A 15,945-nucleotide genomic window follows, 5' to 3' on the forward strand; every position below is an offset into this window, starting at 1 on the left:
TTGTTGAAACATCTCAGTTGATATTCTGTCAGTTCCTGGAGCCTTGTTTTTTGCCGGTGCTCTCAGTGCAGCTTGGACTTCTTCCTTCAGTACCATCGGCTCCTGATCATATGCTACCTCTTGAAATGGTTGAATGTCGACTAATTCTTTTTTGTATAATGACTGTGTATTCCTGCCATCTTCTTTTGATGCTTTCCCTAGGAAATGGAACCCTCTATATTATGTAGGTTAAGCAATGGTGACTGCTACAGCAGATAATCTCCCAAACTCGGAGGTTTAATGCATCAAAGGTTTATTTCTTACTCATGGTACATGTCCATCTTGGGTCAGTAGAGTCTCATTCCGCAGAGTCACTCAGGCAACTAGGCTGAAGGAAGCTCAGTCATCTTGTCAATGTCCCGTCTGGAAAACATTGCCTTTGAGATCACCAAGTAAAGAGGTGAAAACGGAGATGGAGAAGGCATCCTAGTTCATAATTGTGTAGGCTTAGAAGTGACACCAGCCACTCCTGCTCATAGTCCATTGGCCAGAAGTAGTCGTGTGGCCCTGGACTAACTGCAAGGGAGGCTGGGAAGTATAGGGGAGTGTGTGGAATGTTTGTTGTTTTTAGATGCTGTCAAGTGGGCGCTGGCTCATGATGCCCCCATGTACAACAGGTAAACATTGCCCGGCCCTGTGTAATCCCATGGTTGTTGGTATGCATGTCTTGTTTCTGTCGTTGTGTAGTGTCTGCTGGCACTATGTTGAGCAATGTTCTGCTGTGATCCATAGGGTTTTCATAGGCTGATTTTTAGAAGTATATCTTCAGGCCTTTCTCCCTAATCTGTTTTATGTGGTCTGGAAGCTCTGCTGAAACCTGTCCACCATGGGTGACCTTGCTGTATTTGAAATGCTGGTGGCATAGCTGCCAGCATCACAGCAACATGCAAGCCACCACAGAATGACAAACTGACAAGCAGGTGATGGATGGGATATTTAGTGAGCACTAACTCACTGCTATACCTGCCAACTGGAGAACTATGAAGCCTAAGTTATGTTAAAATGTAAATAACTTTGAATATAGTTTGTTTATGACAGTATTCTGTAATCCATTCTCTTGGTCATCTGCAAGTTAAAATTTAATGCTACCATATGGGGATTCCCCTTCTCTTATCATTTTTCTCAAATTAACCCCCTAGCTTTAACCTAAAATTTGAAAATCTAAATTATATAGATGCATTAAGAAAAAGTGGTGGTGGCTATTAGTGGCCTATCCCTCTCTTTCTTTAATTTGTCTATATATTGCTTGAGGTGTTTCACAGCATCACATCAGGAAATGCAGGTGTAAATGTGACACTGACCTACTTCCAGGGAGGGACATGAATTTATCCATTATCTATCTATCTATCTATCTAATATTATCTTATGTGATTTTTTAAATTCACTTATTTATTAGTTTTTATTGATATGTGGACTTCTTTTTCCCCTTAAAAGTGAATAAGTGACAGTGAAAATCCCTCATTTCCTCTCGTACTTGTTGGTGATAGTGTTTCTCTTTCTTTGTAGTTCTTTTTGCTGGGCTCTTCTGTTTTAAGGACCGTTTTACCTCAATGCCAAACCCAGGACGGGCTGGGGCAGGTTGGACGGGGCTGCTTAGGAGCAGAGCTGGATGGGCCATGCTGTGTGTAGGCCTCTCTGTGTTCTAGGACACAGCACATACCAGGACTCATCACTGGATCTCTGAGGTCCTTTGGGAAGGTTCAGTGATAAAAGGTTCCTGCTATTCACTGAGGCTGCCCTTATATAATCTTGGGACACTCTAGAATCCCTCTTCATCTCAAAGATAAGAATTTAGTTTTAGGAAGTGCCATTGAGCCTACCATGGTCCTTGATCCTGGGAGAGAATTAGGAAGGTGTGTGGGAGATCCTAAGGGATGGGACAGTTACTAACATGGGCCCAAAGTGATTCTTTTTGTTTCTTGAGAGGATAGGACAGAACTGAATTGAACTTTACCTTGATGTCCATGTTAAGATCACTTGTCACTGCTGGAGATGCCATCGTTCTTTCTTCTGGAAGCAGTATATGCCCTATTTGGTCTCTTGTCTGTGTTACCAGCCTGGGGAAATCTGTGGCCCTACAGATGTAAGCCTAATGGGAGGCTGGGGAGGGGAAGGAGGGGGGCACAATGCTAATCCTTCTCCTCCCCTCTTTCCTCTATGCTCCACAAGGCTCTTTGTGTTTTTCTGAAGGAAACAACATGTAAGAGGCCTTCGAGACCAGATGCACAGGAAGATAGGATGAAGCTATGGGAAAGAGTTCATAGAAAAAGGGAAGGCTCGCCTTGTTCTATGGGTTCCTGCCTGCAAATCAAATGTTACTCACCAACCAACCTAGTGTGAGAACCTGAGAAACAAGAAAGACTAAAGTGGGGTTGTGGGGGGAGATAACAGCTCTTTCTCCTCTGATATTATAACCAAGAAAACTTAAAAATTTGGAATCTGGCCTGATTTATGCTCAATAAGTAGACCAAAAAATGATTTCAAATTTAAAACAATTAAAAAAAAAAAAGACAGTCTTATAATCGAATGTCTATCAGTGTTTGCTAAGCTCCTGACTTCATATTTTCTTTCTTTTTCTCCTTTTAGGCTTTTCCTCCCAATGCGATCACTGTATTTTTTTACTGCAGTTCAGTGACTATATTCTTCACAGTAATCAAATTGGTTAGTTATCGCCTACACCTCATGTTTGATAAAGGAGAAGTAATTCAACAGAGGCCCCCCAGAAAGAAAGAGAAGCCACATAAAGACAAAGAGGCCAACAGTGAACATATAACTAATCACAAACATCCAAGGTAACTTCCAATTAATGTGTCAGTTCACAATAAAAACCCTCTAATTTTGGCGAAAAAGATTTTTCTCAGTTCCTAGTTGTTTAGGAAAATATGCCAGTACAGGCAGACACAGATATATATATTTTAAAAGTATTCTTCAGTTAAGCATAAAATTGATATTCATAATCAAGATAGTTTAACTGGCTATCAGTATGGCCTTATACCTTGATCTGAAATTCATTTGCCTTAGGCTTAGCACTTTGCTTCAGTATTTTTATCTTGTCATTTAAATGCTTACAGCATGCAGGAGTATTTTCAAAAATAACATCCGTCTGTTAATATGAAATTAATAAAATATTAAAGTAATTCTTGAGTAAGCATCATTGCCCCATCCTTGTCCTTATTTCTGATTGTTCTGTGAGAGAGCGTGCCCTATAATTTAAAAGTAATGTTTATAATGCTTATTCCTCTCTCTTAAAAATAAGATTTGTATACAGTGAATATGACAGAATGGACTCTGGAGGAAAATTTGGTTTGGGACTAATACTGAAAGAGTCATTTTTCTATTTTATAATATAATCGCGGTCTTGTGTTTCTCATGTTGGGTTAGCAATAACAGACAGATTAACAATGGCAAAAAGGAAGAGGCCAATTGCAACCTCACGACGCCTCCTCTCCACTGCGGCTCCCGAGGACAAAGCATAAACTCTCATCACTCTTCCGGGCTATTGGTTGGTGCTCTGTTTTCCTCTTTCATTTTATTTTTGTGTTTGATTCCTCTTAGAATGGAAGTGTGCAATGGCAGTGTTTCTATTTTGCATGCAGACTAGCTGTATATTCATAAATTCTGGCCCCTGTGCTAATGGAAATCACATCCTCAGAGTGTGGAAACAGTCTGAGGCACGCGCTTGGGACCAGGAGATAAACGCCCAATCCTGTGCTGCAAGCACCCGCTCTGGACTCTTCTGTCCTCGCTCCCCCATTCTTTAGCAGGCTCTGTTGATTCTACTGGAGCCCTGGTGGTGAAGTGGTTAAGAGCTCAGGCTGCTAACTAAAAGGTCAGCAGTTTGAATCCACCAGCTGCTTCTTGGAAACTCTATAAGGCAGTTCTATTCTGTCCTATAGGGTCGCTATGAGTCAGAGTCAACTTGACAGCACACAACAGCAATTTATTCTACTATAAGTAATGCCTTATTCTCTCTCCTTTTTCCTTCATTAATTATCAACCCCCTTAATGCCAAAAATTTTTATTTATTTATTTTTTAATGCCAGTGGAAACCCTGATGGTGCAGTGGTTAAGTGCTACGGCTGCTAACCAAAAGGCTGGCTGTTCAAATCCACCAGGCTCTCCTTTGAAACTCTGTGGGGCAGTTCTACTCTATCTTATAGGGTCTCTGTGAGTTGGAATCAATTTGACGGCGAGTTTTTTAATGCCAGTACAGGTCTCTTGGTTGGATATCTGCACTTACATATATATATATATATTTTTATGCTCATTTTTGCTACCCATTTTATTAGAAGATTGAGGAGAGTGGGCACTCTGGTGTCACTGCCTTTTAGAAAGAAAGTGACTGCTGATCAATATCTGCTGGCTGACTGGAAATGTGCGGTGAGCTGAGTCACGTACTGATTTTTGTTCTTTCATTTATTTAGGAGTTGGCAGCACAGGAAACAGTGGAAGACCTCAGAGGTAGAGTGCTTGTTATCATCATTTAATATTTTATCACAGCGTTATCCTCAGAGCAGTGAAAAATGTTTTTTATAAAACAGAATGCCAGTGAATTAATTGAAAATGAGAACTATAGGACTACATAATTATCTTTTTTTTTAATTGTGGTGAAAATATATACAACAAAACGCACGCCAATTTAACAGTTCCTGTATGTAGAATTCAGTGATATCGATTACATTCTTCAAGTTGCGCACCCATCCTCAATACCCTTTTCCACATTATTTCGCCACCATTAACATAAACTCTGTGACCCCTAGACTGTAATTCTCCCTTTTCCCCTCCCTCCTACCCCTGGTAACCACTAGCAGTTTTTGGTTTCTATATATTTACTTTATGGAGCCCCGGTTGTGCAGTGGTTAAGAGCTTGGCTCTTAGCCAAAAGGTCGGCAGTTCGAATCCACCAGCTGCTCCTTGAAAACCCTATGGGGCAGTTCTACCTTGTCCTCTAGGGTCACTATGAGTCAGAATTGACTCCATGGCTACAGGCTTGGTTTTTTGTTTTTTTTTTTGCTTATTTCATATAAGTGGGATCATAAAGTTTTTGTCCTTGTGTTACTGCCTTATTTCACTCAGCATAATGTTTTCAAGATTCATCCATGTATTATGTATGAGAACTTCATTTCTGTTTATGGCTGAGTAATATTCCATTTTATGTGTATATCACATTTTGTTTATCTGTTCATCTATTGATGCACATTTTGGTTGTTTCCACCTTTTGGCTGTTGTGCACAGTGCTGCAATGGACATTACTGTACAGGTTTCTCTTTGTGTTTGTACGTTCACTTTTTCTGGATAAATACCTAGGACTGCGATTGCTGGGTCATATGGTAGTTCTGTGTTCACCTTTTTGAGAACTGCCAAACAGTTTTCCACAGTGGCTGTACCACTTTACATTCCCACCAACGATGGATGAGGGTTCCAGTTTCTCCACAGCCTCTCCAATACCAATTATTTTCTGTTTTTTTTTTTTTATAATTGCCATTCTAATGAGGGTAAGATGATATCTCATTGTAGTTTTGATTTGCATCTCCCTAATAGCTAATGATCTTGAGCATCTTTTCATGTACTTGTTGTCCATTTGAATATCCACTTTAGTGACATGACTGTTCAAGTCCTTTGCCCAATTTTTTATTGGGTTGTTTGTCTTTTTGTTGTTAAGTTGTGGAAGTATTCTACATATTTTGAATATTAGACCCTTTTGGGATATATGGTTCCCCTCTATTTTTTCCCACCCTCTAGGTTGTCTCTTCACTTTTTTTTATGAAGTCCTTTGATAAACAAAAGTATTTAATATTTATGAGGTCCCATTGATCTTTTTTTTTTTTCTTTGCTGCAGGTGCATATTTGATAGTTCATCCCTAAAAACTAGGTCCAACAGCCTCGCCCACACATTTTCTTCTAAGAAGTTTATGGTTTTAGTTTTCATATTTAGATCCTTGATTCATTTTGAATTGTTTTTTGTGTATGATATACTGCTTGGCACGTAGTTATCTTTTAAATTTAGTTCTTAAGTTAAACTCTTAATTTTAATTATTTTTTCATCAGAAGTTGTATATCATACCTATATTCAAATTGTGATATTTCACTGATATTATTTCACTGTCCTTTCTCCAGTCTCTGCCTCATTTTCACGTTGCTTAGTGGCAGATACAAAATGAGATAAATTTATCATCGATACACAAGCTTTATGCTATCCTACAGGGAGTCCCCAACATATGCTGTGTTTAAATTGTGACCAACTGCACTTACCACTGTCTCGGATTTTTTTTTTTTTTTTTACATCTTAGTAATATGTAGTGCGTACAGTGTTGCTGCATTTAATTTGCTGATATTATCATTCTCAGATGTTTACTCGCAGATGTTCAATGTTATGATTTACTGTCCAAAACACTGCTGTGTAGTAGGCTATGGCAATAATAATGAAAACTAGAAACAAAAATTAGGATTCAACTTATGTCAGAACTGGGTTTTTTATGTCAGAACCAGCTTACAGTGAAGTTATCAGAACAGAACTGTGTCACAAGTCAGGGACTACCTGTATTTACCTTGAAAAATGAGCAATAAAATTATATAGCAGTGTGTAGACACCATTTCTTTGCACTTGCTGATTTTGTTTCTGGGAACTTTCTTTCAACCTAAAAATTTTTTTTTTTACTAAGATTTTCACTTTGTCTTTTGATTACCTTCAGAAAGCCTAGAAAGATTTTTTTGGAAGCCTGAGTTAATCCCTTTTTTCTCTTTAATTTCATTTTCTTCCAATACAGTCATGCATCATATAATGTCTGTTGAGGCAACGGTCCAACTACATATACATCTGTGGTATCATAAGCTTTTTTTTTTTTTGAAGGGAAAGCAGCTCTTCTTTTGTTTATTATTTACCCCTAATGGCTTTAAAGACCCCAAACCCAGACTCTAGAAGCACTGGACCACCGGTGGGATACAGGCAGGTGAAGCAGAGGACTTGGCTGTGGGAGTGGGCTCTTTTAGCTTTGTCCGGGGAACAGGCAGGTGGTGGTGGCTGGGATTGTGGGGCCCGGACTGCTCCTTCTCCTCAGGCTGGCAGAGCAGCTGGCAGGGCTGGGCATACTTTACTTCATTCTCTCTTGTTTCCTCTTGCTCTGCTCCTGCCATCCCCCTCTCAGCTGCTGCCACTGGTGCCCCTACCTCTGGCCTCTGCCAGCAGCTCCAGCAGCAGCAGCAGTGATGAGGACTACTGGAAGTGGGCTCCCATTAAGTTTTAGTAGGATTTACGGGGTTTGGTTCATAACTACAGGTTGTACGTAAGTTGTAAGTACAGGGACTGCCTGTATGTAATATGGTGTCTGCACAGTGTCCACATCACGCAGCCTCTATTTCACAGAACGTATCATTGGCATTAATGATGCATGACTGTACTACTAAAAAAGAAATTTTATACCTTATGTAAATTTTGAAAATAGTGTAAAATTTTATTTTCTGGAAAACAGTTGAAACTTGTTCCATGACCCTGAAAGCCTAAAGTAAAAGATTCTTTTCCCATCATTCAGCTGAATTCCATTATAAGTAGTATATAAAGGATAATCTACATTCTTTTTCCTATCTACTATTTGAAAGAAATGCACAGTAGTTATTAGATTGCAAATACCTTAGATACACACAAATTTCATAAAAATGTTCATGTCCATCTTCTCACACACACACACACACACACACACACACACACACACACACACACACACCCCCTGTCCTCACGTTGAGCTACATATTCTTCCAGGTTAGGCGTGCTGTGCCTCCTGAGGCTGTATAATCTTGCATCCTGTCAATGTCGGCTCTGGCCTGTAAACTCACCATTTCAAAACAAACAATGGCTTACTTCCCTTCTCGCACTAGAAATTGCAGTAGAGTTTTTGCATACATCATTTCATTCTGAGTTTAGATACTTTGTTATAGTAAGTAAAAGACACAAGTGGGACTTAAACTTATATCCGTATATTAAATCTAAGTTTTTTTTCAGCAACAGTACACTAAAGCAAGGTTTTTTTCTTTAGTCCAAACGTATAGGACACCATCCTAGTAGCCAATTCTTTCTAGTGTTAAAAGGCACAGTGACTTTCTGTTTATTTATTAACAGCTTTATTGAAATGTAATTCACATCCCATAAAATTCATCTTTTAAAAATGTACAACTCGTGGGTTTTAGCACATTCACAGAGTTGTGCAATCATCTCTACTATCTTATCCCAGAACATTTTCATCATCCCCAAAAGAAACCTCATACCTGTTAGCAGTCACTCTCCATTGCCATCCCCCATAGTCCTTGGCAACCACTAATCTACTTCCTATTTCTTTGGATTTGCCTGTTCTGGAATTTTCATAGAAGTGGAGCCATGCAGTATGTGCCCTTTTGTGTCTGACTTCTTTCACCTAGCATAATGCTTTCAAGGCTTATTTATATCGCAGCGTCTATCAGTACTTCATTCTTTTTTATGCCTGAATATATTCCATTGCATGGATATGCCACCTTTTGTTTATCCATTTATCAGTTGATGGATTTTTGGCTTTTTTTCGCATTTGGGCTATTACGAGTAAGGCTGCTATGAATATTTGTGTACAAATTTTTTGTGTGGATGTGTGTTCTCAATTTTCTGGGGTGTATACCTGGGAGTGGAATTGCTGGATCTTATGGTAACTCTGTGTTTAACTTTTTTGAGGAACTGCCAAACCGTTTTCACAGAAGCCACATGATTTTACATCCTTGACAGCAATGTATGAGGGTTCCAGTGTTTCCATATCCTTACCACATTTGTCTTTTTGATGTTAGCCTCCTAGTAGGTGTGCAGTGTATCTTGTAATGGTTTTGATTTGCATTTCTCTAGTGGCTAATAATGTGACGTGTCTGTTCATGTGCTTGTTGGTCATTTGTACATCTTCTTTGGAGAAATATCTATTTAAATTCTTTGCTCATATTTTAATTGGATTATTTGTCTTTTTACTGTTGAGTTGTAACGTTGTTGTTATTGTTACGTGCTGTCAAGTTCATTCTGACTCTTTGCGACCCTATAGGACAGAGTAAAAACCACAGGGTTTCTAAGGCTGCAGTCTTTACAGAGGCAGATTGTCACGTCTTTCTCCCGTGAAGTGGCTGGTAGGTTCGAACCAATGACATTTTGGTTAGCAGCCTAGCACTTAACCACTGCGCCACCAGGGTTCCTGTTATAACATTAAATATATTTTGGGTATAAGTCTCTTATCAAAGATGATTTGCAAATACCTTCTCTCATTCTGCTGGCTGTCTTGTCAATTTCTTGATGTTGTCCTTTGAAGCACTGAAGTTTTTAATTTTGATAAAGTCCAATTTATCAAATTTTTCTTTTGCCGCTTGGGCTTTTGGTATCATATCTAAGACACCATTGCCTAATTCAAAGTAATGATTTATGATCTTGTTTTCTCCTAAGAGTTTTACAGTTTGAACTCTTACATTTAGGCCTGTAATCCATTTTGAGTTAATTTTTGTGTGTGGGGTAAGGAAAGAGTCCAACTTCATGCTTTTGCATGTGGCTTTACAGTTGTCCCCGAACCACTTATTGAAAAACTAATCTTTCCCCCATTAAATTGTCTTGGCATTTTCTTGAAAATCAATTGACCATAAATGTAAGTGTAGGCCCTCAATTGTATTCTATTGATCTATATGGTATTATGCCAGTACCATACTGTCTTGATTACTATAATTCTGTAGTAAGGGAAATGTTGAGTCCTTTAACTGTTTCTTTTCCAAGAATGTTTTGGCTATCCTGAGCCCCTTACATTTCCATATGAACTGTCAATTTCTGCCAAAAAGGCAGCTGGGATTTTAATAAGGACTGTGCTAATTCTATAGATCAATATGGGGAGTACTGCCACCTTAACAATATTACATTTTCTAATCCATAAACATGGGGAGTGTTTTCATTTATTTAGGTCTTTAATTTCTTTCAGTGTACAAATCTTGCACTTCTTTTGCTAAATTTATTGCCAGGTATTTTCTTCTTTTTTATTCTGTGTAAATGGGAGAATGTTTTCTTAATTTTATTTTCAGTCATTCATTGCTAGTGCTTGTATCCTGCAATTTTTCTGAACTCATTTCTTATCTCTAGTAGTTTTTCTGTGAATTCCTTAGGATTTTCTATAAGCAAGACAATGTCATCTATGAACAGAGATAGTTTTGCTTCTGCCTTTCTGATCTGGATGTCTTTTATTTTTTTCTTGTCTAATTTTTGAATTGCCCTGGCTAGAACCTCCAGTAAGGACATTTTTTAATAGAAGTGGCAAGAGTGGACACCCCTGTTTTGTTCCTGATCTTAGAAGGAAAGCATCCAGTTGTGCATCATTAGTTGTTATGTTAGCTGTGGATTCTTTACGGATGACCTTTATCAGGTTAAGGAGGTTCCCTTTTCACAGTGTGTTGATTGGCTTTTCAATGATCAAAGTTTGTTGAATTTTGTCAGATGCTTTTCCACATGTGTTGAGATGATCATGTGTTTTTGTTATGATGGCTTTACTGATTTTCTTCTGAGACATTGATCATTCCTTCTCAGTGTTGATCGCTTGGCCCCCTTCTGTTGTTTGACACTTAAAGGTTGAAATGCTCTGGGTCTTGATCTTGGGTCTTCTTTCTCAAGGTATAAGGTCACCAAGGGAGAACTTATTTGGCTTACCCCAAGGTATGAGATCACCAAAGGAGAACTTACGTGTCTTACAAAACCTTGTGTATTTTGATCTCTGCCTAACTTGTTTATCTCTCTTCCTCTCACTCTCGGTTTGCTCTTCTCCTGTAGCTTCCTGGACTTCTTTCTGCTCTACAAATATGCTAAGGAAGTTCCCATCATAAGATCTTTGCCTTGCATCCCTTTTCTGCTTGGAGTGCTCTTTCCCCCCATTTGTATGGCTGGCTCCATTTTTTGTCATTCAGATCTCCACTGGAATGCTATCTCCTCAGGGAGACTTTCCATGGCTCACTATAAGGTGTACCTGTAGGATCAAAATCATGCGGGAGAAATTCAAATCACCAGGCAGGGCCTGAGGAAAGGAATCCTTGGGTAGACTCATAAACCACTCATAACATATTTTTTATACTTTCATTACCTCACACATCACATAATTGTGATTGTACAGATTACTGGAAACAAGGGTTATTTCCTGACTTAAAGGATAATTTCCAAAGAAAAGGGAAGGCCTTTTCTAAACTGCATATAGTTAAGAGTCTGAATCTTGCCATTAGAGTATAGTCTCTGTTTATCCAAGCCCTTCTTCACACTAGAATCTATTCCTCAGTTCTCAGACAATTATAAAACTGAATAGGTTACAGAGACATCATGACACTGATGAGTATACTTAAAACAGCTACGCTTCCTCAGCAGAAACCAAACTCTCCTGTCTTTATTTATTCTTTATTACTGAGGTCCCTACCAAATGAAACACAATAGTTTACCATCTAATTATTAGATTGTCTATGAACACCTACCTGTGGAACATTGAGGATCCTCAGTGGCTCAGATGGCTAAGAGCTCAACTACAAACTGAAAGGTTGGTGGTTCGAATCAACCTAGATGTGCCTTGGAAGACAAACCTGGTGACCTGCTCTGGAAAGATCACAGCCTTGAAAACCTTAAGGAGTGCAGTTCTGCTGTGACACATATGGGATCGCCATGAGTCTGAATTGACTCCACAGCAACTTTTTTTTTTTAATAAAATATTGAAACCGTAAATGAGTTAATGATTTGGGAGAATTTGTGATTAAATGTCAGACTAAATAAGCAGTATTTTTTAGAGGATTTGCTTTGTTCAAAGCATTGTGGTAGGAACAGGGAACACAAGTAAGCTTAAAATAGCTCTTGTTCTCAAGGTGCTTGCAGTCTAGCTGAAAATAAAAAAAAAATAGGAAACTGTGAAAGCAAACCGAGGGTAAAGGAAGTTCAGAAGGAGGGAAGCTCACTTCTTTCTTTGATGTTCTTTGTCTTGTTATTAAAAGACTTTGGACTTTTTTCTTTCCTTTTGTTTTTTTAAGAGGAGTTTTAGGTTACAGAAAAATTCGGCAGAAAGTACAGAGGGTTCACATCTACCTTCCTCTCACTGCATGCAGTTCTCCTCTTATTAACATCTTGCATTCCTGTGGTACATTTGCTGTAATTGATGAACCAATATTGGCACATTATTATTAACTAAGTTCATAGTTTACAGTAGGGTACACTCTTTGTGTTGTACAGCCATATGGGTTTTGGTAAATATGTAATGTCACGTATCCACTACTTACCGTATCCCGCAGAATAGTCTTACTGCCCTCAAAATGCCGTGCGCTCCACCTAGTCATCCTTCCTTCTTCCTCCTGACTCCTGGCAGCCACTGGTCTTTTTTCACTATTTTCATAGTTTGCTTTTTACCAGAATATCATATAGTTGGAATCATACAGACCGGCTTCTTCTTTTATTGGGTTGAAAATATACACAAAACGTATGCCATCTCAAGAATTTCTACGTGTACAATTCAGTGACATTGATTACATTCTTCAAGTCGTGCAACTATTTTCGCTGTCTTTTTCCAAATCATTCCACTACCATTAACATAAACTTAATGCCCCTTAAGCAAGAGCTCATGCTTCGTCCTTTCCTCCCACCCCTGGTAACCGCGTATGATCTTTGGTTTCTATGTAGTTGTGCTTATTTCATATAAGTGAGATCATATCATATTTGTCCATTTGTGACTGACTTATTTCATTGAACATGATGTTTTCAGTGTTCATCCATATTCTGGCATGCATCAAGACTTCATTTCTCTTTATGGCTGAATAATATTCAATAAACATTTTGTTTATCCATTCTTCTGTTGATGGACATTTCAGTTGTTTCAACCTTTTGGCTATTGTGAAAAGTGCTGCAGTCAACACTGATTGTTATGGATTGAATTGTGTCACCCAAAAATCTGTGTCAACTTGGCTAGGCCATGATTCCCAGTATTGTATGATTGTCCATCATTTTGTCATCTGACGTGATTTTCCTATGTGTTGTAAATCCTATCTCTGTGATGTTAATGAGGCAGAGTTAGAGGCAGTTATGTTAATGAGGTAGGAGTCATTCTACAAGATTAGGTTGTATCTTGAGTCAATCTCTGTTGAGATATAAAAGAGAGAAGTGAGCAGAAAGATGGGGGGCCTCATGCCACCAAGAATGAAGCAACAGGAGGGAGTATGTCCTTTAGACCTGGGGTCCCTTAGCTGAGAAGCTTCTAGACAGGGGAAAGTTGATGACAAGGACCTCCCTTGAGAGCCAACAGAGAGAGAAAGCCTTCCCCTGGAACTGGCACCCTGAATTCAGATTTCTAGCCTCCTAGACCTAAACTGTGAGAGAATGAATTTCTTTTTTAAAGCCATCCACTTGTAGCTTTTTTGTTATAATGACACTAGATAACCAAGACACTGGTGTACAGGTTTCTGTTTGCATCCCTGCTTTTACTTCTTTTGAGTGTATGCTTAGCTTTGGGTTTGCTAGGTCATATGGTAGTTCTATGTTCAACTTTTTAAGGACCCACCAAACAATTTTCCAGAGTGGCTGTACCATTTTACATTCTCAACAACAATGGATGAGGGTCCCAGTTTCTCTACCGTCTCACCAACACCTGTTGATTTCTGTTTTTCTGATCATTGCCATTCTAATGGGAGTGAGTGGTATCTCATTGTAGTTTTAATTTGCATCTCCCCAGTGGCTAATAATGTTGAGCATCTTCTCAAGTGCTTGTTGTCCATTTAAATATCTTCTTCCATGAAAGGTCTGTTCAAGTCCTTTGCCCATTTTTTTTTTCCTAATTGTGTTGTTTGTCTTTTTGTTAAGTTGCAGAGGTTTTATATATATATATATATATATATATATATATATATATAGGATGTTAGACCCTTGTTGGGTATATGATTATTAAAATTTTTTCCCAACCTGTATGTTGTCTCTTCACTTTTTTGATTTGTCATTTGACAAACAAAAATATTTAATTTTTATGAGGTTCCATTTATCTATTTTGTCTTTTGCTCCTCATGCTTCTGTTGTTGTACAAACTGGCTTCTTAACAATATACATTTAAGGTTCTTCCATGTCTTCTCCTGGCTTGATAGGTCATTTCTTTTCATTGCCAATAATATCCCATTGTATAGATGCACCACAGTTTATCCTTTCACCTATTGGAGGACACCTTGGATGCTTCCAATTTTTGGCAATTGTGAATAAAGTTTCTATAAACATTTGTGTGTAGGTTTTTACGTTGACATATATTTTCAACTCATTTGGGTAAATACCTAGGAGCACAATTGCTATATCATATGGTAAGCCTATGTTTACCTTTATAAGAAACTTCCAGACTATCTTCCTAAGTGGCTATACCATTTTGCTTTCTCACCAGCAATGAGAGCTCCTGTTGCTCTACGTCCTTGTCAGCATTTGGTGTTGTCAGTATTTTGGATTTTAGTCATTCTAATTTTAATAGGTGTGTAGTGTTATTTCATTGTGGTTTTGATTTGCAATTCCCTAAAGATATACGAAGGAACCCTGGTGGCACAGTGGTTAAGTGCTTGGCTACTAATGAAAAGTCTGTGGTTCAAACCCACCAGCCACTCTGTGGGAGAAAAGACCTGGCAATCTGCTCCATAAGGATTACCCTAGGGAGATTAGCCTAGGAAACCCTATGGGGCTGTTCTACTTTGTCATATAGGGTCACTACGAGTCAGAATCGACTTAATGGCAGATGACAACAACTACAAAGATCTATGAAGTTGAGCATTTTTTCATAGCTACTCATCTTTTTTTTGAATAAAACAACATTTGATACACTTGGCCACTCCTTCTTTTAAAGCTGTTCTTTTGACATCTCCCACGAAATGCTCCTAGTTTCCTTTCATAGCCACTCTTCTTCCTGGCCTCTAAAGGTTAGGGTGTCACAGGCTTCTCTATCTGGACTCTCTGCCTAGAGTGTTCTCATCTAGAACCTGCTGCTAAGAACTTTCCAGTTTATGTCTGCTGCTCAGAACTTCAGAACTCTGCCCAACTGCCTATTTGACACTTTTGCTTGGAAGTCTAATGCAACATGTTTAGACATGAACTCTCAATTTCACCACCATCCATTCAGATGCATTTCCTCCCTATGTCATGTACCCATGGGTTCTTTTAGTCTTACCTTCAGCTTTACAGAGTCCACTGACATCACATCACCCTAATCCACGCCACCATTCCCTCCCTCCTCACCTCCCTGTATACCTCCTAACTGAGCTCACTCTTAGCTCTTCTCTTGATTCCATACAGCCTATTTTGTATGTAACAGGCATAGCGAGTTTTTTTTAAATGTAAATCAAATCATGTCACTTTCTTTCTTAATGCCTTCCTGTTAACATTGGACATACGTGGTCTACAGATAGGGCAACCACTCATCCCTTTTTGTCCTGGACAATCCTATCCAGTTTATCATTTTCCCACATAAAAGTATACCAGTTTGAATGGAAATTATATGGTCCCTAAGGTTCTAAGGTTCTTCTGGAAAGTTCTTCATGTCTCTCTAGTCTCATCTCACGCTGCTCCCCCTTCAGTCAAAATGCTGCATCATACACCTGCCTTTAAATTCCTGGGAAAAGGACAGAGCTCACTTTTGACCACCTCCATAAATAAATATTGTTTACACATGCAATTTAAAATGTTTTGAAAATATATGTCATATCAGAGGCATGGTTACTATTGTCATAGGGAGAAGGCACTAATATGCCCCCACCAGTCTTGTACTAGCGCTTCATGTGTACATTCTTATTAGATCCTAGGGCAACCATGAGAGATTGGTGTAATTAACCCCATTTTGTACACAGTGAGGGTCCAGTTCAGCAAGTGGTTCTCAACTGTGGAATTTTGCCCCCAGGGGACATGTG

At 38.8% G+C, this 15,945-nt stretch overlaps 1 protein-coding gene across 2 annotated transcripts in view; it reads left to right on the plus strand.

The window, feature by feature from the left end:
• The window catches only part of PCNX2 (pecanex 2), a 360,390-nt gene that overhangs the window by 24,043 nt on the left and 320,402 nt on the right, over positions 1 to 15,945 (plus strand). For both annotated transcript variants that reach the window (XM_049868166.1, XM_049868167.1), the window contains exons 2-4: positions 2,626 to 2,831; positions 3,421 to 3,541; positions 4,464 to 4,500. In XM_049868166.1, coding sequence (XP_049724123.1) covers positions 2,626 to 2,831; positions 3,421 to 3,541; positions 4,464 to 4,500 — 364 coding nt within the window. The remainder of the gene's footprint in view (positions 1 to 2,625; positions 2,832 to 3,420; positions 3,542 to 4,463; positions 4,501 to 15,945) is intronic.

The sequence above is a fragment of the Elephas maximus genome, chromosome 24 (genome assembly GCF_024166365.1).
Source record: "Elephas maximus indicus isolate mEleMax1 chromosome 24, mEleMax1 primary haplotype, whole genome shotgun sequence".
In the NCBI taxonomy this organism is placed as follows: Eukaryota; Metazoa; Chordata; class Mammalia; order Proboscidea; family Elephantidae; genus Elephas; species Elephas maximus.